At 38.8% G+C, this 21,853-nt stretch overlaps 1 protein-coding gene across 8 annotated transcripts in view; it reads right to left on the bottom strand.

Moving 5' to 3' along the window:
• Positions 1-21,397, bottom strand: part of LOC140457835 (suppressor of tumorigenicity 7 protein homolog) — a 208,248-nt gene extending 186,851 nt beyond the window's left edge. For 3 of the 8 annotated variants that reach the window (XR_011953371.1, XM_072551499.1, XM_072551502.1), the window contains exon 1: positions 21,203-21,397. Coding sequence is in view for 7 of the 8 variants with exons in the window: in XM_072551499.1 (XP_072407600.1) it covers positions 21,203-21,353 (151 nt within the window). In the remaining variant the exon portion in view is untranslated. The remainder of the gene's footprint in view (positions 1-21,202) is intronic. The other 5 variants (XM_072551503.1, XM_072551504.1, XM_072551501.1 and 2 more) reach the window with 3 other exon arrangements.
• Positions 21,398-21,853: the final 456 nt, after the last annotated feature.

The raw sequence follows: 21,853 nt of genomic DNA, 5'->3' as shown, positions 1-21,853 counted from the left end.
TGATCTTATTGCTAAATTGTTTCTGTAATGTCATAAATGGACGGTGTCCCACAAACTAAGTCATAAAAACCTCTTAAAACCCCACTTTCAGGAGCTTAAAACCTCCTAGCAATTATAAGTCTTATACTTTGGCATTGTCGTGATGAGTTCATAGAGTCATAAAGCTGTACAGCATGGAAACAGACCCTTCGGTCCAACTCATCCACACTGACCAGATAACCCAACCTAATCTAGTCCCATTTCCCAGCACTTGGCCCACATCCCTCTAAACCTTTCTTATTCATATACCCATCCAGATGCTTTTTAAATGTGTCAATCGTACTAGCCTCCACCACTTCCTCTGGCAGCTCATTCCATACAGGCACCACCCTCTGTGTGAAAAGGTTGTCCCTTAGGTCCCTATTAAATCTTTCCCCTTTCACCCTAAACCTATGCCCTCTAGTTCTGGACTCCCCGACCCCAGGGAAAAGACTTTGTCTATTTATCCTATCCATGCCCGTCATGATTTTACAAACCTCTATGAGATCACCCCTCAGCCTCCAATGCTCTATGCTTTGCAACTTTAATGCCCTTTATAAAGAGTGCCCAAAATGGCACACAACAATCCAAATATGGCCTGGCCAATGTATCGTGCAAATTATTATTTTTCACTCTTTGCCCTCTATGTATATATTCGTAAACAAATGCTTATAATGAAGCTTCACCTTTAATGTTAAAATAGGTGCCAAGGGATTTCACAGAGGCATTACAAAAAATAATGCAAAATACCAAGTTTTTTTAAAATCGGTCTACTTTCATAAACATTTGTACCACTGTGCTTGGTTTTGGGACAGGGAGGGGTGATTTAAAACCAGGAAAAGTGGATGGCATTCAGGAAGCCAGCTCTCGCTATTTATGTGTGAAGCAGTCCCTCAGGAGAGGTGAGTTGTTGATTTCAATCTGTTAATTGCTCAATTACAGCAATAATAACAAGGCTTTTAAAATTTAACTGTGTACCCACAGGTTTCCGGAATTTCCTAGTCAGTTGAAGCAAGGCAAGAGCACGGAGCAAAAGAGGGGACTGCAAGCACAGCAGGGAAATGTATCAATGAGTAGTGAAACTTCACACTGCTTTCTTCAGTGATTTGACATTCTCCAGCAGGAACAGGAGCAGCAGCAGGAATTAGATTACCAGCAGGAACTGGATCATCAACAGGATCAGGAGCATCAACAGGAACAGAATTACCAGCAGGATCAGGATCATCAGCAGGAACTGGATTACCAGCAGGATCTGGATTACTAGCAGGAAATGCCAATACCACCAGGAACAAGAGCAAAGGAATTGCTGGGACACCAGCAGGAACTGGAGCATCGGCAACACCAGGCGCACTGGCAGGAATAGGTGCATCCAGAATAGACAGGAGCTGTTACAGGAATGAGGTCAGTCAGATGGGCAGAGCAGTGGCTGGTGGTATTTTACCCTGATAAGTGTGAGGTGACGCACTTTGGATTAAGGAATAAAATGAGAGAGTGTTTAATGAATGGCAAGACACTGGGTAGCTCAGAGGAACACCGTGATCTTGGGGGAATTATTCAAAGGTTCCTGAAGTCAGCAGAGCATGTAACTAGGATAGTTAAGAAGGTGTATGGGACAGTTGCTTTCATCTCTGACGACATGGAATATAAGAACAGGGAAGTAGTGTTGGAGTTGTACAGAGCATTGGTTAGGCTGCAGCTGAAGTACTGTATGCAGTTCTGGCCACCTCACAATAGGAAGGATGTGATACCACTAGAGGGAGTACAGAGAAGGTTCTCCAGGACGTTGCCTGGTTAGAGCAATTGAGCGATAAGGAGAGATTGTTTTCTTTATGATTAGATTCCCTACAGTGTGGAAACAAGCCCTTCAGCCCAAGTCCACACCGACTTTCCGAAGAGTAACCCACCCAGACCCACTCCCCTCTGACTAATGCACCTAATACTATGGGCAATTTAACATGGCCAATTTACCTGACCTGCACATCTTTGGACTGTGGGAGGAAATCAGAGCACCCGGACGAACCGCACGCAGACACAGCGAGAGTGTGCAAACTCCACAGACAGTCACCCGAGGCTGGAATTAAACCTGGGACCCTGGTGCTGGAAGGCAGCAGTGCTAATCGCTGAGCCATCGTGCTGCCCTACTGCAGAGAAGCCTGAGGGATGACATGATTGAGATGTATAAGATTATGAAGTATGCACAGGGCAAACAGAGAACAGCAAATCCTCTGGGTTGAGGCCTCAATCACACGAGGGCATAGTTTTAGGGTAAGGAGCAGGAGATTCAGAGGGGATTTGGGGAAAAACCGTTTTCACTCAGCAAGTGATGGGAATCTGGATGAAAAGTAGTGGAGGCCAGAAACCTGACAACCTTTAAAAACTATTTGGATGAGCACTTCAAATATCATAACATGAAAAGGATATGGGACAAGTGCAAGAAATTGGGAGTAGTGTATCTTTAATGGTAGTTATGTTGATGCAGACCCGATGGGCTGAAGGGCCTTTCTGCGCTGTATGTCTCTATGTATCTAGAGGTTGTCACGGTTAGGCCATTAAGTATATTGAAGGCTGATGTAGTCAGACTTTTAATCAGTAAAGGAATCAAGGATTAAGGAGAAAAGACAGGAAAATGAGTTGAAGATGATCAGATCAGACATGATCTTACTGAATGGCAGAGCAGTCTGGATGGGCTGAATGGCCTACTGCTGCTCCTCTTATAATCTCACAGAGGCAATGGAAGTAGGCTATTTGACACATCAACTCTGCTCTGCCATTCAATGAGATTAGATTAGAGTGGTGCTGGAAAAGCACAGCAGTTCAGGCAGCATCCGAGGAGCAGTAAAATCGACGTTTCGGGCAAAAGCCCTTCATCAGGAATACAGGCAGAGCGCCTGAAGGGTGGAGAGATAAGTGAGAGGAGGGTGGGAGTGGGGAGAAAGTAGCATAGAGTACAATGGGTGAGTGGGGGAGGGGGAGTGGATAGGTGGAAAAGAAGATAGGCAGGTAGGAACAAGTCATGGGGACAGTGCTGAGCTGGAAGTTTGGAACTGGGGTGAGGTGGGGGAAGGGGAAATGAGGAAACTGTTGAAGTCCACATTGATGCCCTGGGGTTGAAGTGTTCCGAGGCGGCAAGTTTGTTTTAGGACATGGTTGAAGAGCTTCAGGGCAGAGGAAATGACCTGGGAGTTGCAGTGGGAGAGATTCTTGTAGAGAGAGGAGGAAAACTTCAAGGCAGGCATCCTTGCAAGAGGATTCACAGTAGGGTTAAAATCAACGAGGTAAAAACAATGACTGCAGATGCACTCTCCCTCACATAATTTGCTTATTTAAGGACTTTTAAAAACTGTGATCAAAGCTTTTGTTAACTCCTTTTCGATGTTTTTCAGCAGCCTCAGGCTTAGTGACTTATCCACTAAGTCTGATTCACCCACTTCCCTTTGCTCATATTATCATGCTAAATATCCCGTGCAAGTCATTGAGGTACTGTTTATCAACTTGGTGCCTAACTCCTTAAACTCCTGTTGTAAAATCTGAAATACAGTTCAGTGAATATAGATGCCACTTGTGGCTTCTTTCCCTATCTTTCTCGAAGTTTTTCTACCCATTCTGTACTGTCCTTCATCTATATACTTGTGAGCAAACACATTTGCAACTTAGTCATTGTTCAATGCCTCATGTCCAACTCAGGCCCATCCAACACTTTTGTATTTCGGCACCTGAGATCTCCTCCTACCAGGATGGTTAGGTTACAAGGTATGGAAATGTTGGATAATGGATCCAAATTCCATACGTAATCCATGTAGCTCACTGTTCAAATGGATGCTTTATAATCTAAATAAGATATGTCACTAAAGATGTCTCCTAATTGGATCTAATCTTCTTAAATTATGTATGGGGAAGTACTTGATAGTGAAAATACTTCTGCTTGGCTTTCTGCCTCCTTTGTCTTTTATAATAGCTGCTTAATCTCATTCTGTTCCTAATTTAATTACTGAAGGCGAGTCATCACCTCCATGGATCTTAGAAACTCACAAGATGATTCAGGAATAGACTGGGTTGGGATATCTGGTCAACATGGACGGGTTGGACCGAAGGTCCGTTTCCATGCTGTACATCTCTATGACTCTGCTAGCGAATGAGTAACCTAAGGTCAGAACGTTCAAAGAGCTGAATTTCCTTTATTATAAAGGTACACATTGACTGATAAACTGAAATATACTGATGATCAATTTTATTTGTAGGCTCAGCTTGATTAAAGGATGTTCCCTGACCCACAGAAGGTAGTTAAGTTCCAGTTGTACTAACTCACTGTACCTCTGAGTGGTAGGATAAAAAATCACAACGGTGTATTTATCTCTCTGTAAAGAAGAGGTAATAGAGAAAAAAATTGCTTTCTTGGAAGATGTACGACATAGAAATGACGAAACTTAAAGAACTGCTTTGAGCAAACTTGTTGGGATTGGTTCAGGATAATGAAAAAGACAAGTTGCAATATATAGTTCTTACTTTATACATACCAGTTACACTGACAAGAATTTAATCCATATCATATTCGAATTATTTTCTGCTTCTAATTTGATATGATTGTGCAGAATTGCTTAAAAGGAAAAATGAACAGAATGAAGATCTACTGCAAAGTGGTTGCCTAATCTCTGTTTGGCTTCCATAACGTCACAGTCATAGAGATGTACAGCATGGAAATAGACCCTTCGGTCCAACCTGTCCATGCCGACCAGATATCCCAACCAAATCTAGTTCCACCTGCCAGCACCTGGCCCATACCCCTCTAAATCCTTCCTATTCATATACCCATCCAAATGCCTCTTAAATGTTGCAATTGTACCAGCCTCCACCACATCCTCTGGCAGCTACGTATTTGCTATTAAGGCTAAACCAAGTACAGACTATGGTAACTGCTTTGTCAAGTGTATCCTTCTGTTCACAACTACAATTCTGAGCAGTGTTGCTTGTCCCTTCCATTCCTCAAAGATATGCATTCTGACCTCTCTGACTCTTGCACATTACTTCCAAAAATGTTCAATACATTATATGTTCAATACATTACCAAGCAGCATCTCATCTAAAATAAAGTCCTCTACTTAATACAGATTTTAATAAATTCAAATCTTAATAATAATATCCTCCTTATTTTCAGATAAAACTGCTGGTGTTCTAGGAGGAGGAAAGGAATGTTGCTGTGTGAGGACTCTAATGGGAATGTTGTATTGATGGGATAGTCTTCGCATTTGGTGTTGCTGCTTTCCCAATCTGTCACATTCCTGGAGCCAGTGCTACTCTAATAATTGTTTCTGCTTCCCTTTCTACCTGCATTAAAACCCTCAAATCTTTAGCCATTCATAGTAAAATGTCTTTATTTTCTTTGATTTTCCTCATCAAATTTTCTACTGCCTTTTGCAAATATCACTTTTACCACTTAACCATCTCCTGATTATTTACTTAAGTACTTTCCAGCTTGTTCTTTGTATTTGGCAGGAGGGGTCATTTGATGATTGAGAGGGTATAATAAGATCCTGCTGCCTTCCCAACAATCCCCTCTGGGCGCAGCGCAGTGGATGAATATCACTCAAAATTCATAAACAAAAGCAGAAAATGTTGCAAACTCAATACGTTTGGCAGCATATATGGAGTTGGGGACAAAGTTAACATTTCAGGTCCGTGACTTTAAAATCTTGAGACTATCTGCTACATCTCACTTTGAAGAGATACTGAATCAGATCACAAGCAGAATGTGGAAGTTTGGGAGAAACAATGTCCCCAAGCGATCAACAGTTCTGAACTCCAAAGTGTGTTTACAGGTTTTGTTTTTCTACAGCCTTTTACAAGCTTGTACATCTGTCCCATTGTCCTGCATTAATGGTATGATGATAAATAGATTATGGATTAGCCCCTCTCATTCACAGCGTTCCAATTACAAAGGAATCAATCTCCTTTAAAACATCTCCCACACTGCGAGATCTTCTTTGCTCAGTATCATGAAGGGCTGCAGAACCCAAGATGCATCCTGACTCGAGCAGTGGACAGCTTTAGCCTTTTACAATACTGAATTGCTATGATAATTCAACTCATATTTACACTGCTGATAAATTGTTACGTTTAGATCTCTTTGAAAGTCTCACAGCACATTAACTGAACATGATTCACTAGGCAAAAGTGAGGACTGCAGATGCTGGAAATCAGAGTCTAGATTAGAGTGGTGCTAGAAAAGCACAGCAGGTCAGGCAGCATCCCGCTCCACAGATGCTGCCTGGCCTGCTGTACTTTTCCAGCATCACTCTATTCTGAACATGATTCACAAAGCAGCTTCCATTTTTGTTTTTCATTGTACCTAACTGTAGGAGGTTTTTCACTTTTTGTCCAATAACAAATTCTTTCTACATCATTCCATAGCTACTCGATCAGACGTAAGCATTCCATCCCCACTTCCCCCAACATTTTGATTTGTTTACAATTTTTAAAAATGTATTCATTTAAGAGATGTGGATGTCTGTGTCTTGGACAGCAATGATTGTTCATTTTTAATAGTCATAGTAAGCCAGCTTCTTGCCCTATTGCAGTCCATCTGGCGGGTACATCCACAGTGCTGTTAGGAGGAGAGTTCCAGGATTTTTGACCCAGCAACAGTGAAGGATTGGCAATATAGTTCCAAGTCAGTGTAATGTGGGCTTGGAGGGGAATTTGCAAGTGGTGCTATTCTCAAGCATCTACTTTTTAGGTGGTGGAGGTCACAGATCTGTTGAAAGTGCCTTGATGAGTTACTGCAGTGCCTCATGCAAATGGTAAACACTTCTGCCACTGTATGGAGGGAGGAAATACTAAATGTGATGGATGTAGTGCCAATTAAACAGTTTGCTTTGTCTCAAATGGTGTCAGGCTTTGAGTGTTGTTGGACCTCCACACACACAGGCAAATGAGAAGTATTCTATCACACTCCTCACTGGTGCCTTGGAGATGGTGGAAGGGCTTTGGGGAGATAGGAGGTAAGTTAATCATCATAGAATTCCTAACCTCTGACCTGTTGGTGTACCCATAGTATTTAAAATGGCTGATCCTATTGATGTCCATTTCCTGTCATCACAGGGAATGAATTGAATTGGGTGAAGACTGGTATCAGTGATTTTGGGTACTTCAAACAGAAGTCAAGACGAATCATTCACTTTACACATTCTGCATTTTAGACTAATTCAGTCATAATTGCCTCCAGTTTTAATTACCTGAAAGTTTATTTAAATGCTTATTAATAGTGAAACCTACCCAAAGGATATTCTAAATACTCGAAGAACACAGTAAACAGCACTCCACAGGATAAATCAGTAAAGAGGTAGATATCAAAATGGTGCGTTTCTGTGGAAGATAATGCACTGAGGTGTACTTTGCTTTATCAGAATCACAAGAAGGTGAAGCATATTATTCAAAATTTATTAAGTGCACAAGTGAGCTTCAAGAGTTTCTTAAACACAAAAAATAAATCAAATGTGTAAGCATAAATAGCTTTTGAATGCTTACTACAGCCATTTCTTATAGAAAACAAACTGTTTCAATATCATACGTAACTGCTTTTACAAAGGGCATTCCACACAGTGTAAAGACCAGGTGAATAACAGGCTTTACAACTTTTTCCAAACAAACTCCAGATAACAAATACACATGAAACAGAGTTTGTTTCACAAATACACATGAAACAGAGTTTGTTTCACAAATACACATGAAACAGAGTTTGTTTCACAAATACACATGAAACAGAGTTTGTTTCACAAATACACATGAAACAGAGTTTGTTTCACAAATACACATGAAACAGAGTTTGTTTCACAAATACACATGAAACAGAGTTTGTTTCACAAATACACATGAAACAGAGTTTGTTTCACAAATACACATGAAACAGAGTTTGTTTCACAAATACACATGAAACAGAGTTTGTTTCACAAATACACATGAAACAGAGTTTGTTTCACAAATACACATGAAACAGAGTTTGTTTCACAAATACACATGAAACAGAGTTTGTTTCACAAATACACATGAAACAGAGTTTGTTTCACAAATACACATGAAACAGAGTTTGTTTCACAAATACACATGAAACAGAGTTTGTTTCACAAATACACATGAAACAGAGTTTGTTTCACAAATACACATGAAACAGAGTTTGTTTCACAAATACACATGAAACAGAGTTTGTTTCACAAATACACATGAAACAGAGTTTGTTTCACAAATACACATGAAACAGAGTTTGTTTCACAAATACACATGAAACAGAGTTTGTTTCACAAATACACATGAAACAGAGTTTGTTTCACAAATACACATGAAACAGAGTTTGTTTCACAAATACACATGAAACAGAGTTTGTTTCACAAATACACATGAAACAGAGTTTGTTTCACAAATACACATGAAACAGAGTTTGTTTCACAAATACACATGAAACAGAGTTTGTTTCACAAATACACATGAAACAGAGTTTGTTTCACAAATACACATGAAACAGAGTTTGTTTCACAAATACACATGAAACAGAGTTTGTTTCACAAATACACATGAAACAGAGTTTGTTTCACAAATACACATGAAACAGAGTTTGTTTCACAAATACACATGAAACAGAGTTTGTTTCACAAATACACATGAAACAGAGTTTGTTTCACAAATACACATGAAACAGAGTTTGTTTCACAAATACACATGAAACAGAGTTTGTTTCACAAATACACATGAAACAGAGTTTGTTTCACAAATACACATGAAACAGAGTTTGTTTCACAAATACACATGAAACAGAGTTTGTTTCACAAATACACATGAAACAGAGTTTGTTTCACAAATACACATGAAACAGAGTTTGTTTCACAAATACACATGAAACAGAGTTTGTTTCACAAATACACATGAAACAGAGTTTGTTTCACAAATACACATGAAACAGAGTTTGTTTCACAAATACACATGAAACAGAGTTTGTTTCACAAATACACATGAAACAGAGTTTGTTTCACAAATACACATGAAACAGAGTTTGTTTCACAAATACACATGAAACAGAGTTTGTTTCACAAATACACATGAAACAGAGTTTGTTTCACAAATACACATGAAACAGAGTTTGTTTCACAAATACACATGAAACAGAGTTTGTTTCACAAATACACATGAAACAGAGTTTGTTTCACAAATACACATGAAACAGAGTTTGTTTCACAAATACACATGAAACAGAGTTTGTTTCACAAATACACATGAAACAGAGTTTGTTTCACAAATACACATGAAACAGAGTTTGTTTCACAAATACACATGAAACAGAGTTTGTTTCACAAATACACATGAAACAGAGTTTGTTTCACAAATACACATGAAACAGAGTTTGTTTCACAAATACACATGAAACAGAGTTTGTTTCACAAATACACATGAAACAGAGTTTGTTTCACAAATACACATGAAACAGAGTTTGTTTCACAAATACACATGAAACAGAGTTTGTTTCACAAATACACATGAAACAGAGTTTGTTTCACAAATACACATGAAACAGAGTTTGTTTCACAAATACACATGAAACAGAGTTTGTTTCACAAATACACATGAAACAGAGTTTGTTTCACAAATACACATGAAACAGAGTTTGTTTCACAAATACACATGAAACAGAGTTTGTTTCACAAATACACATGAAACAGAGTTTGTTTCACAAATACACATGAAACAGAGTTTGTTTCACAAATACACATGAAACAGAGTTTGTTTCACAAATACACATGAAACAGAGTTTGTTTCACAAATACACATGAAACAGAGTTTGTTTCACAAATACACATGAAACAGAGTTTGTTTCACAAATACACATGAAACAGAGTTTGTTTCACAAATACACATGAAACAGAGTTTGTTTCACAAATACACATGAAACAGAGTTTGTTTCACAAATACACATGAAACAGAGTTTGTTTCACAAATACACATGAAACAGAGTTTGTTTCACAAATACACATGAAACAGAGTTTGTTTCACAAATACACATGAAACAGAGTTTGTTTCACAAATACACATGAAACAGAGTTTGTTTCACAAATACACATGAAACAGAGTTTGTTTCACAAATACACATGAAACAGAGTTTGTTTCACAAATACACATGAAACAGAGTTTGTTTCACAAATACACATGAAACAGAGTTTGTTTCACAAATACACATGAAACAGAGTTTGTTTCACAAATACACATGAAACAGAGTTTGTTTCACAAATACACATGAAACAGAGTTTGTTTCACAAATACACATGAAACAGAGTTTGTTTCACAAATACACATGAAACAGAGTTTGTTTCACAAATACACATGAAACAGAGTTTGTTTCACAAATACACATGAAACAGAGTTTGTTTCACAAATACACATGAAACAGAGTTTGTTTCACAAATACACATGAAACAGAGTTTGTTTCACAAATACACATGAAACAGAGTTTGTTTCACAAATACACATGAAACAGAGTTTGTTTCACAAATACACATGAAACAGAGTTTGTTTCACAAATACACATGAAACAGAGTTTGTTTCACAAATACACATGAAACAGAGTTTGTTTCACAAATACACATGAAACAGAGTTTGTTTCACAAATACACATGAAACAGAGTTTGTTTCACAAATACACATGAAACAGAGTTTGTTTCACAAATACACATGAAACAGAGTTTGTTTCACAAATACACATGAAACAGAGTTTGTTTCACAAATACACATGAAACAGAGTTTGTTTCACAAATACACATGAAACAGAGTTTGTTTCACAAATACACATGAAACAGAGTTTGTTTCACAAATACACATGAAACAGAGTTTGTTTCACAAATACACATGAAACAGAGTTTGTTTCACAAATACACATGAAACAGAGTTTGTTTCACAAATACACATGAAACAGAGTTTGTTTCACAAATACACATGAAACAGAGTTTGTTTCACAAATACACATGAAACAGAGTTTGTTTCACAAATACACATGAAACAGAGTTTGTTTCACAAATACACATGAAACAGAGTTTGTTTCACAAATACACATGAAACAGAGTTTGTTTCACAAATACACATGAAACAGAGTTTGTTTCACAAATACACATGAAACAGAGTTTGTTTCACAAATACACATGAAACAGAGTTTGTTTCACAAATACACATGAAACAGAGTTTGTTTCACAAATACACATGAAACAGAGTTTGTTTCACAAATACACATGAAACAGAGTTTGTTTCACAAATACACATGAAACAGAGTTTGTTTCACAAATACACATGAAACAGAGTTTGTTTCACAAATACACATGAAACAGAGTTTGTTTCACAAATACACATGAAACAGAGTTTGTTTCACAAATACACATGAAACAGAGTTTGTTTCACAAATACACATGAAACAGAGTTTGTTTCACAAATACACATGAAACAGAGTTTGTTTCACAAATACACATGAAACAGAGTTTGTTTCACAAATACACATGAAACAGAGTTTGTTTCACAAATACACATGAAACAGAGTTTGTTTCACAAATACACATGAAACAGAGTTTGTTTCACAAATACACATGAAACAGAGTTTGTTTCACAAATACACATGAAACAGAGTTTGTTTCACAAATACACATGAAACAGAGTTTGTTTCACAAATACACATGAAACAGAGTTTGTTTCACAAATACACATGAAACAGAGTTTGTTTCACAAATACACATGAAACAGAGTTTGTTTCACAAATACACATGAAACAGAGTTTGTTTCACAAATACACATGAAACAGAGTTTGTTTCACAAATACACATGAAACAGAGTTTGTTTCACAAATACACATGAAACAGAGTTTGTTTCACAAATACACATGAAACAGAGTTTGTTTCACAAATACACATGAAACAGAGTTTGTTTCACAAATACACATGAAACAGAGTTTGTTTCACAAATACACATGAAACAGAGTTTGTTTCACAAATACACATGAAACAGAGTTTGTTTCACAAATACACATGAAACAGAGTTTGTTTCACAAATACACATGAAACAGAGTTTGTTTCACAAATACACATGAAACAGAGTTTGTTTCACAAATACACATGAAACAGAGTTTGTTTCACAAATACACATGAAACAGAGTTTGTTTCACAAATACACATGAAACAGAGTTTGTTTCACAAATACACATGAAACAGAGTTTGTTTCACAAATACACATGAAACAGAGTTTGTTTCACAAATACACATGAAACAGAGTTTGTTTCACAAATACACATGAAACAGAGTTTGTTTCACAAATACACATGAAACAGAGTTTGTTTCACAAATACACATGAAACAGAGTTTGTTTCACAAATACACATGAAACAGAGTTTGTTTCACAAATACACATGAAACAGAGTTTGTTTCACAAATACACATGAAACAGAGTTTGTTTCACAAATACACATGAAACAGAGTTTGTTTCACAAATACACATGAAACAGAGTTTGTTTCACAAATACACATGAAACAGAGTTTGTTTCACAAATACACATGAAACAGAGTTTGTTTCACAAATACACATGAAACAGAGTTTGTTTCACAAATACACATGAAACAGAGTTTGTTTCACAAATACACATGAAACAGAGTTTGTTTCACAAATACACATGAAACAGAGTTTGTTTCACAAATACACATGAAACAGAGTTTGTTTCACAAATACACATGAAACAGAGTTTGTTTCACAAATACACATGAAACAGAGTTTGTTTCACAAATACACATGAAACAGAGTTTGTTTCACAAATACACATGAAACAGAGTTTGTTTCACAAATACACATGAAACAGAGTTTGTTTCACAAATACACATGAAACAGAGTTTGTTTCACAAATACACATGAAACAGAGTTTGTTTCACAAATACACATGAAACAGAGTTTGTTTCACAAATACACATGAAACAGAGTTTGTTTCACAAATACACATGAAACAGAGTTTGTTTCACAAATACACATGAAACAGAGTTTGTTTCACAAATACACATGAAACAGAGTTTGTTTCACAAATACACATGAAACAGAGTTTGTTTCACAAATACACATGAAACAGAGTTTGTTTCACAAATACACATGAAACAGAGTTTGTTTCACAAATACACATGAAACAGAGTTTGTTTCACAAATACACATGAAACAGAGTTTGTTTCACAAATACACATGAAACAGAGTTTGTTTCACAAATACACATGAAACAGAGTTTGTTTCACAAATACACATGAAACAGAGTTTGTTTCACAAATACACATGAAACAGAGTTTGTTTCACAAATACACATGAAACAGAGTTTGTTTCACAAATACACATGAAACAGAGTTTGTTTCACAAATACACATGGGCAAAGCTGATGGTGGGTGATAAAAACACAGACAAATATTTTCATTCTGACACACGGTGTTTTCATTCTGACACACGGTGTTTTCATTCTGACACACGGTGTTTTCATTCTGACACACGGTGTTTTCATTCTGACACACGGTGTTTTCATTCTGACACACGGTGTTTTCATTCTGATACAGCATGGTAAGCAAAGCTAGGTTACAGCGGCAGGGGTGAGAAAGAGCTGCTGCCCCTGGAGCGTGGAGGATGACAGAGTAAGAGGGTAATGAAGCTAAAGCTGAGGATTTCTGCAGTGTGTACGCTAAGGCACAGACAAAGGCAGATGTGATGGAAACGAAAGGAGGTGGTGTTTGAAAGGGAGAACATATGATCATGGAAATTTATTTTAGAGTTAATTAAGATGCCAAAGGTGCTGAAAACCTGATTCAATATGACACTGTCTGGGAGGGGAATCAAATTCATGGTGGGGTGACAGGGTTTATGGCAGGTGTACCAAAGATGATGTTTAGTCTCTCCAATCTTTATCCAGTGAAAATTGGATATTGGATAAGCAGCCTGACAAGACAAGCTAACATTGACTTCGTTTATAAAGGTGGAGTGGTAACATCATTGTGGTGAATCACCCATGACTCTGTCCAGTTCTGGTCGCCAATTATAGGAAGGATGTTATTAAGCTGGAGAGGGCTCAGAAGAGATTTACCAGGATGTCGCCAGGTATGGAAGTTTTGAGTTATAAAGAAAGACTGATAGGCTAGAGCTTCTTTCACTGGAGCATAGGGGGTTGAGTGGTGACCTTATGAGGATCTATAAAATCCCGAGGGATATAGACAGGGTTAATGGTAGGTGTTTTTCTCAAGGATGAGGGATTTCAAGATGAGGAGGTATATTTTTTAAGGTGAGCAAAGAGAAATTTATAAAGATATGAAGGGTTTTTTTTACTTCGAGGGTGGTTCACTCAGGGACTGAGCTTCCTAAGGAAGTAATGGACAAAGGAACAATCACAATGTTTAAAAGACACTTATCTAAGTACACAAATAGGAAAGATTTGGAGGTACATCGGCCAGGAGCAGGCAGGTGGGACTAGTTTAGTTTGGGATTATGTTCATGGATTAGTTGGACTGAAGGGTCTGTTTCCGTGCTTATGACTCTATGACTGACAGCTACCTTTTGTTAATGGATCTTGGATAAGCAGATGGTGAGCAGCTTCATTTGCATGCAGAAGGACTTTTGGAATAGCTTCAGATTCCTGATCTCTGAGCCATTCCCTCCCCCCAGCAGCAGCAGATAGAATAGAATGAGGACCTGCCAACTTGCCCTGTCATCTGATGATGTTGCTCCTTTAACAAGGTTATGTTCTTCTTGGGTTTTCTTTCTCAGAAGGTTGTAAAGATACAGGTTCTGAAATATTTGGGGTTGATCTACTTGAAGAAGCGTTTAAGTTTAAAACAAAACACTTGCACAATGAAAGGGGAGTGGCCAGTTCTCCCAGCTCAGCTTTTGTCTGGTTTGAGCAAGCAGTCAGTGTGAAGCTGCTGGACTCAAAAAAGCAGGTCCATACTGATCCTCCCTCTCTACAACATCTCTCCTTGAGACTCCAAGTTTCATTTTACCTTTTTTTTTGCCAAGGGGTGTTTATGGGGATTGTTGCAAGCATTTGGAGCAGCATCATTAATCTGTTGGGTTTTTGGATAAGTTAAGTTGTCCCATATTCTGTTCCCTTTTGTTTGAGTTTCATTTGGTAAGCTTTCAAATAAATTGTGTAAGACTAAATGGTTGGACCAGCTGCATCACACCTGGAATTTCCACTACACACCTGCTTAAAACAACTGGCAAAGTTAGGGTCTGGGCTACTCGACTGAAATGTTGAGGGGTTTGGCCTGGTCCATAGCAGTTGGGATCAGATTCTATTGATGCCAATTGGATTCAATCTGCCATCTAGTCAACAGGCTCCCAAAGGAGTCTGAGTTTTACATAGAAGGTCTGTTCTGAAGCTATGGAGAGTGATGGTAATTGCTCCAACAATCTTTCCATCACATGACTGACCAGGAATTGCACCTACTTTTATCATTGGTCACAGGAAGGATTTACTAAATCTATTTGACAACATTATGAACACACCTTCCTTGGTCATCATGCCTTGGAGTAGGATATGAACCCAAATCTTCTGGCTCCGAGGTAGGAATACACTATCACTGTGCCACAAGACTGCTTTTGGAACAATGAAACAGAGTTAATTCGCCGATACTATATCAGAATTCAATAACTGCCTCAGAGACTTTTAGTTAACAGTACATTTAAAGGAACATACAATTCTCATTAATATTACCTTATTCCATCCATTCCGTTTTAGTGATACTAAATTTATTTAACTTCACATATGACACACAGTGGTAGTGTGCATCCTGATGAAGGGATTTTGCCCGTAACGTTAACTCTCCTGTTCCTCGGATGCTGCCTGACCTGCTGTGCTTTTCCAGCATGACACTCTCGACGCTACTCTCCAGCATCTGCAGTCCTCCCTTTCGCACAATGGTAGTGACCCAATCTCAAAGCCAGGAGATCAGAGTTCAAGTCTTGCCTGCTCCAGAGGTGCATGATAACATCTCTGAACAAGTTAATTCGAAAAATATGTACAAGTCTCCATCTATAGGCTCTTGCCACAAATCAGCACTATCCTCATTTCACACATGCAGAAAACTATCCTCATAATTTAACCTTCTTAGCATCATTCTAGCATATACCTAAAGGGCAATATATCATCCTTGCAGTTCAGGGATCAAAACTGAATGCAATACTGTACTCTAGTTGGGACATGACCAAGGACCTGTATAAGTAAAGCATCATTTGCTCAATTTTGTACACCAACCTCTATGAGATAAAGAGTCACTTATTGTACCCATTGCTCCCAATGCGGTCTCCTCTACATTCAGGGAGACTGGACACCTTCTCGCAGTATGCTTCAGAGAACACCTGTGGGATACCCGCACCAATTAACCCCACTTCCCCATGGTGGAACATTTCAACTCACCTTCCCACTCTGCCGAGGACATGAAGGTCCTGGGCCTCCTCCACCACCACTCCCTCACCACCCGACAAGCCTGGAGGAAGATCGCCTCATCTTCTGCCTCGGGATCTTTCAACCCCCTGGCATCAATATGGATTTCACCAGTTTCCTCATTTCCCCTATCCCCACTTCACCCAGTTCCAACCTTCCAGCTCAGCACCATCCTTATAACCTGTCGTACCTGTCAAGCTTCCTTCCTACCTATCCCTTCCACCCTCCTATCACCTTCACCCCACCTCCATCCACCTATTGCATTCTCAGCTACCTTCCCCTCCCGCCCCACCCCCCTCCCATTTATATCTCCATTCCAGAGTCTCCCAGCCTCATTCCTGTTGAAGGGCTTTTGCCCGAAACATCGATTTTCCTGCTCTTCGGATGCTGCCTGACCTGCTGTGCTTTTCCAGCACCATAGAGTCATAGAGATGTACAGCATGGAAACAGACCCTTCGGTCCAACCCGTCCATGCTGACCAGATATCCCAACTCAATCTAGGCCCACCTGCCAGCACCCGGCCTATATCCTTCCAAACCCTTCCTATTCATATACCCATCCAAATGCCACTTAAATCTTGCAATTGTACCAGCCTCCACCACTTCCTCTGGCAGCTCATTCCATACATGTACCACCCTCTGCATGAAAAAGGTGCCCCTTAGGTCTCTTTTATGTCTTTCCCCTCTCACCCTAAATCTATGCCCTCTAGTTCTGGACTCCCTGACCCCAGGGAAAAGACTTTGCCTATTTACCCTATCCATGCCCCTCTATTTTGTAAACCTCTATAAGATCACCTCTCAGCCTCCGACGCTCTTTATCTTAACTCTAAACTACAGCATCTGCAGCACCCACTTCTGCCCTGTCTATGAGATAAAGACCTACATTTATCATATGTTTCTAATTCTTTTCGTAGCTTTGCAGTAGTTTTTGGTGTACACCTGTACACCTAAATCCCTTTGCTTCTGCTATAGCTTTTGGTCATTCATTTCACATAAAGAAATTAGTCTGACTCGTATCTTTCAAATCCAAAATAGAACTTCACAGTTCTCCATGTTAAACTGTACCTGCTATAGATTTATCCATTCACCTAACTTCTACATTCTTTTATAACATTCTGCTCCCATCCAGATAACCGAAGTATGCCTCTTAGCATTGATGGTGAAAAGCGGAGACTCCAGTATATATAACCTGATGAACATCACTTGTCACAGTCTGACAGACAGAGAATTAACCTATTACTCCAATTCTTTCCATCTAAAGTTCTACGGATACTCTTTCAAGATCAGCACTTATGTGCTGCCTTTCTCAGTGGACAAGCACAAGTTTCTCCGGTCTTTCCTCATAACTCCTGTCACTAGACTTTAGCTCCATGGTTGTGCCTAGTTTTGCCTCCAGTAATCAAGTACCTGTGTCTCTGTGAGCAGAGTTGGACACGATGCTCAAGGCTAGTCTCATCTGAACTGGACGCAGCACTGGGATAGGCTTGAACAGATCTGGAACCAGTGTTCAGGGTGAATCTAAACAGAACTGAATGCAGTGTTTGAGGAGAGTCTGACCAGATCCAGACATAAAATTTTGCTTATATTCATTCTTGGGATGTGAGCATTGCCAGCAAAGTCACCACTTATTGCCCATCCTTTCAGAAGGAGACAGTGGACTGCCTTCTTAATGTGCTGTAGTGTTTCTGGTATACACACACTATTAGACAGAGAGTTCCAGACTTTGGTGCAGCAGAAGTGAAAGAACAGCAATAAAGGTCCAATTTGGAATGAGGAATGAATTGCAAGGGCTCCACATTGAGAGGATAGGAAGACTCTACTGCCTTTGGTTGAAAGGTCCATTACTAGATTGCGGGTAAGAGATCGAAGGTTTATAGATGATTCAAGGAGAATTTCTTTTCACCGAGAGCTTGCTGGGGAACTGGAACTCAGTTCTGATGGAGTGGGAGAGGCCAAAATTATTGTAACATTTAAAAAGTAACTGAGCTGCTTCAATTGACAAGGCCATCGACCAAAAGATGGAAACTGAAACTTAGCTGGATGGCCTCACCTGTGTTGGAATGGACTCAGCGGATTAAATGGCCTTCTTCCATGACATAATTGACAATGGTTATATGATTCAACATGCTGGAAGGATCATCATAGAACATAATACATCAAAACGTAATCTGGAATCATACATGAGAAATACATATACAAAACAATTTTCACCCTTCATTTTGATTAGAGAAACATATATTTAAATTAGCTTTGAGAAAAGTACCATTCAATTACTGAGCATTGTTTTAAATTTAAGTGATTTAACCAGAAAATATTAAATATGAGTATTCATTGGCAAATCAATTTTAAATGGAATTGTAACAATTGTAGTATTCTTCATCTTTCAATGTTGTATGTACAAAAGGAACTAATCTGTCTCACTCTTTGTTAGATATCACACCATAATATACCAACTGAGATCTAAAAGCTCACAATTAGAAAAAAATCGGAGGCTTTTCCCTTTGATACTTCTCAATGCAAAGCCAAACCTTTAAAAGGTCACAACATGCTTTTTATAAAAGGACAGTCAATGGTGAGACTATCATAACAACTGTTATAAATGAAAATACCTTGAATCCTCAATAAAATTGTCAACATGACATTTTTGACTGAAATAAAGTAAGCATTCCATGCAAGACAAATTTAAATATTTTTAGTTTTTGAAAACACTTGGTAAATTATACTTTTGTTTTATATAGTTTAGGATGTCCTGCAATTTATTTGTCACATTCCAGCTGTCGTATTTTAAACTGTCAAACGTTACATTAAAGAAACATTTATTCTTATTATCTTCTGACCCAAACCCAGATATTTACACGCAACTGCCAAATCATATTTCCATCACACAAAATTAATCATTAATTATAGAACTGTAATTAGATTTTGGAGCTTGTTAAACACTGCTCCAATTGGAGGTTAAACACTGCTCCAATTTAGCAGCAATAATTCAGAGAAGTGTCTTTTGCTCAGAAATCAACCCTAAAACACTCCACAGAGAAGCAACAGTTGTTGTATAAAACCAATTACATAAAGACAGACATCTAAGTGCACAGTTGAAAAGATACATTTTAAAGCTGAAGACAGAAGTAACATGGTTAAAAGGATTGGAGTGAGAACTCTAGAAAGTGGAGCAGAGTTGGCTGTAGATAACCTTAAGAATGGAGGAACAGGTGCTCAGAATGGGATAAACAGAGATCCTCAGGAAATTTATAAGAGGACAAGTGATGAGTCATGGAGGCATCTGCAAATGTGGACAAGGATTTTGAATTTAATGATTCTATTTGAGGTCATGGAACCCATGGAAGTGCACAAGGATGAGATGATGAATGAGCTGTCATTACTACTGAGGTGATATACATGCTGCATGTTTCAACTGAATTGGACTTTGTGTCTGGCAAAACCTGGCAGGAGTGTGCAGCATAATTCAATGCCTGTTACTGCATAATGCCTCTGTTCAAACAGTGTATAATATGGCTTTCCATGTAGAACTTGCAGGAAATCCAGTAATCCTTATAATTATGTTTTGTGATTGGTGCATTATGCATGGCAACATATCTGTAGAGCTATGAGGTAAACTAACACTTTCTTGTAAATGCAGGATTCAGGCCAAGCACAAATGTCACTCACATTCACTCAACTGTTTCACTCGCCTCTTCCCTTCTGCTGCACTACAACATTTCTGCTGGCATTTTGTCCTGATCTTCCACAATCCTAACTTTGTGAAATCTCTGCAACCCTCAGCAGCAGTTTATCAATGTTCACATATAAACATGAACTCAGCAACGGTCAGTGTTATTCAAACATCTATGAACTCAAGCCTAATCTGAGAGAGTAAATACGATTTAAAAGAAATGAAAACAAAAAAACTTTATCAGAGACTGAGAAAGTAGCAATAAAAATGGCTGACAAAAATAGAAAGGGGAAAGAACAAACTAAAATAGTGTGCTACGAAGCAAGGAAATTAATAAATAAATTTGATAAGAAAAAAGGAAACGTGTGACAATGTGTTGGGTACTGAAAACAATCAACAAGGGAACAAAGGCACAAAGTGAGAAAGTGGCAAAGGAAAGAAAAATAATTAATGGGACCAGAGCAAGGTTTTAAACAAAAAACATGCCAGTCTGTGGATGTTTAATAATCTACTCACAGCAACCCATTATCACATAAATTAACCTTGAAATATAGCATCCAGACCCCACACAACTGACCAAAGAAACACTGCCATTCACATCCTGCAAAGCAAATTATTTCAGGTCAGCCTGGACTGAATTGAAAACATTCTGAGCAGAGTCAGTGTCTGCCTTGCTGTGCCCAGGTCCTGTGAAAGAGAAAGAGGAGGCAAATTCAGCCCCTCTCTGTGATTACATTGTTTCCAGAGGGAGAGGGTTGGGGGGGGCAGTATGGTGACTGCAGGCTTTAGGACCCAGTGAAGAGTTGCATTCTGTATCAATCCTGACCACGGTTTTGTTTTTGTGAAAGCCGAGAGTTTCAGTGGAATTGTGTGTTGTTTCCCAAAGAGGTGATTTATCGGATTGTTTGACCGGGGTAAAGCTTGCTCAGTGGGCACGACTTTCACGGCTCTATTTCACCCCCAATTTACAAGGAAAAGGACAAAAACAAAACTAGTTGAACTTGTCTGGCTTCCCCCCAGCGGAGGAGCAGAGCCTTCCCCTTCCTTTACCTGTACTCAGATTGTCGTTGATTTTCAGAGGAACCCGTAGAATGTAAACCAGGAAAAGCATCAGAAAAAACCACAGCGTCCACAAGTAAGTCCAGCTCCAGGCGACACAGGATTTGAACTGCTCCAGGAGGCTGCTGCCTACTTCAGCCATTTCCAGCTGCTGCTGTCAGCTCAAACTCAACCCCAACCCACAGTGTATTCTGGGATCAATCCTACCTCATGACTCAAATCCTGCAACAGCAACACTATCATCACAACATGTAGACTGTGAGAGCTGGAGTGCAGCAAGAACTCAGTGTAACTGAGCCTACAGACAACAGTAAGATACAGAGAGAGTATCCAGAAAAAGAGTGTAACTGCACTTATATGCAGCAATAAGGTATAAGGGGATACCTTATATATGTAGGAAAATAGAGTGCCAGCACCTATTAGACACAGTAAGGTACAGAGAGATAGATAGTTGCAGCAATAAGGTACAACATGAGGGAGGCCAGGAAGAGTATAACTGTATTTCTAGGCAGTAATAAATTGCAGGGAGATAGTGTGTAGGAATAAAATGTAACTGCGCCTATAGGCAGCAATAAGGTGCAGAGGGAGATCAGAAAAGGAGTGCAACTGTACCTATAGCCAAAGGTGCAGAAAATCCAGGGG

The sequence above is a fragment of the Chiloscyllium punctatum genome, chromosome 32 (genome assembly GCF_047496795.1).
Source record: "Chiloscyllium punctatum isolate Juve2018m chromosome 32, sChiPun1.3, whole genome shotgun sequence".
Lineage (NCBI taxonomy): Eukaryota > Metazoa > Chordata > Chondrichthyes > Orectolobiformes > Hemiscylliidae > Chiloscyllium > Chiloscyllium punctatum.
Note: the sequence above shows the minus strand (reverse complement) of the source record. Positions and strands in the feature narration are given on the sequence as shown.